The 2,500-nt window shown below is 39.2% G+C and overlaps 1 protein-coding gene across 5 annotated transcripts in view; it reads left to right on the top strand.

Annotated features, from left to right (window-relative positions):
- The window catches only part of LOC122252734 (acyl-coenzyme A diphosphatase NUDT19), an 8,859-nt gene that overhangs the window by 1,776 nt on the left and 4,583 nt on the right, over nt 1-2,500 (top strand). For 3 of the 5 annotated variants that reach the window (XM_043015354.2, XM_043015358.2, XM_043015356.2), the window contains exon 2: nt 942-1,048. In XM_043015354.2, coding sequence (XP_042871288.2) covers nt 977-1,048 — 72 coding nt within the window. In that variant the 5' untranslated portion in view covers nt 942-976. The remainder of the gene's footprint in view (nt 1-941; nt 1,049-2,500) is intronic. The other 2 variants (XM_043015357.2, XM_043015355.2) reach the window with 1 other exon arrangement.

Here is a 2,500-nt window from a genome sequence, read left to right as displayed (position 1 = left end):
ATATTGGAAGTAAGACAAAAATTCTTCTCTTTTATGTACAGTAACATTGTTTCATAGTAATGGCAGCTCTCAGTTTAACTCTAGGGAAAAACATTGTTTTATTTTTCCTCCCTATAGAGTTCAGTGGCAGTGGTACTACCTGTTTCTAATCTCTTGTTTGATTTTATATATATATATATATATATATATATATATATATATATATATATATATTTATATATATATATTTGTATATATTTATATATATATGTTTATATGTATGTATATGTGTATGTATTATTTATATATGCTGTAGAATGCCTATCTTTCTTAGACTATATGCTTAAAAAATGAAGCAAAATGAAGTGGGGAAGCAAACAAATGACAGAAGTATATAAAGAGCAGGGGGGGGGTGTCCCCCATTTTAGATAACTAGATGAATGAGTAATCAATTGTATGGGCTCACTGCTTGCCTAGTGCCCCCATAGGTGCACCTACAATGATAAACATCTAGTGATAAACATCAGTATTAACTGTAGTTATTAGAAATGCTAAATACACATCAAAAGCAATCTATTAGAACTTAATCATTAGTCATGGCAACATGGCACTTCTATTACGATTTTTGATATTACCCTGACATATCTATCTGTCTCATGCACACTGATAGACTATATACCTATAGTCATACATATATGTATGACCAAAAGTTTCAATACAATCTATTTCATTTCAATTGGGACTTATTTGACAAACACATTTCCTTTAGCTATTGTCCAAATAGTTATATATATATATATAAAAAATATATAATATATATATATACTGAGAATATATATATATATAATATATATATATATACATATATACATATATATTTATATTTATATTTATATTTATATATATATTTGTATATATTTGCATATATTTGTATATGGGACGTGAATATGATTATTTTACAGTATTTGTTTCTGACACCTCAGAGAAGGAATCAATCATGGCAGGGAGGTTTTGGAAAGAAGCTGCTTCTCTTATAATTGTTGGCAGAGCAGCAAACTCTGGACTTCAGGTATGGTGCAAGAAAGTGTGTGTGTGTGTGTGTGTGTGTGTGTGTGTGTGTGTGTGTGTGTGTGTGTGTGTGTGTGTGTGTGTGTGTGTGTGTGTGTGTGTGTGTGTGTGTGTGTGAGAGAGAGAGAGAGAGTGAGAGAGTAAGTGAGAGTGAGAGAGTAAGTGAGAGTGAGAGAGTAAGTGAGAGTGAGAGAGTAAGTGAGAGTGAGAGAGTAAGTGAGAGTGAGAGAGTAAGTGAGACTTTTTTGACTTTGACGTAAGTGAGAGTGAGAGAGTAAGTGAGAGTGAGAGAGTAAGTGAGAGTGAGAGAGTAAGTGAGAGTGAGAGAGCAAGTGAGAGTGAGAGAGTAAGTGAGAGTGAGAGAGTAAGCGAGAGTGAGAGAGCAAGTGAGAGTGAGAGAGCAAGTGAGAGTGAGAATGAGAGTGAGAGTGAGAGTGAGAGTGAGAGTGAGAGAGAGGATGAGAGAGAGAGAGAGGATGAGAGAGAGAGAGAGAGGATGAGAGAGAGAGAGAGGATGAGAGAGAGAGAGAGGATGAGAGAAAGAGAGAATGGATGAGAGAGAGAGAGAGGATGAGAGAGAGAGAGAGGATGAGAGAGAGAGAGAGGATGAGAGAGAGAGAGAGGATGAGAGAGAGAGAGAGGATGAGAGAGAGAGAGGATGAGAGAGAGAGAGGATGAGAGAGAGCAGGGATTGAAGAGAGGAGTTATGAGAGAGAGAGAGGATGAGAGAAGAGAGAGAGGATGAGAGAGAGAGAGAGGATTGAGAGGAGAGAGAGAGGATGATAAGAGAGAGTAGGGGATGAGAGAGAGAGAGGGGATGAGAGAGAGAGGGGAATGAAGAGGATGAGATGATAGAGAGAGAGGATGAGAGAGAGAGAGAGAGAGAGGAGAGAGAGAGAGAGAGAGAGGATGAGAGAGAGAGGAGAGAGAGAAGAGAGAGAGAGAGAGAGAGAGAGAAGGGGGGAGATAGATGAGAGAGAGAGCGGAGATTAGAGAGAGAGAGGAAGATAGAGAAAGGAGGGGAAAGAGGTGAAAGAGAGGAAGAGAAGAAGGGAGAGAGGAGATTGAGGAGAGAGAGAGAGAGAGAAGAAGCGAGAGAACTTATGAGAGAGATGTGGGGGGGAGGACAAATGGCATCGAGGGCCTAGCTCCTTAGGAATGCGAGATAAAGAGAGAAAGTGAAGGTAGAGAAGATAATGAGATACGAGAGAGAGAGAAGAGAGAGAGAGAGAGAGAGAGAGAGAGAGAGAGAGAGAGAGAGAGAGAGAGAGAGAGAGAGGAAAAAGGGAATAGAGAGGAAAGAGATAATGAGGATGAGAGAGGAAAGAGGAGAAAGGGAAGGGAGAGAAGATATTGAGAGAGAGAGAGAGAGAGAGAGAGAGAGAGAGAGAGAGAGAGAGAGAGAGAGAGAGAGAGAGGAAAAAGTGATTAGAGAGGAAAGAGATAATGAGGG

Source organism: Penaeus japonicus, unplaced genomic scaffold (genome assembly GCF_977035675.1).
Source record: "Penaeus japonicus unplaced genomic scaffold, GWHDUDI00000001_assembly GWHDUDI00000011, whole genome shotgun sequence".
In the NCBI taxonomy this organism is placed as follows: domain Eukaryota; kingdom Metazoa; phylum Arthropoda; class Malacostraca; order Decapoda; family Penaeidae; genus Penaeus; species Penaeus japonicus.
Note: the sequence above shows the minus strand (reverse complement) of the source record. Positions and strands in the feature narration are given on the sequence as shown.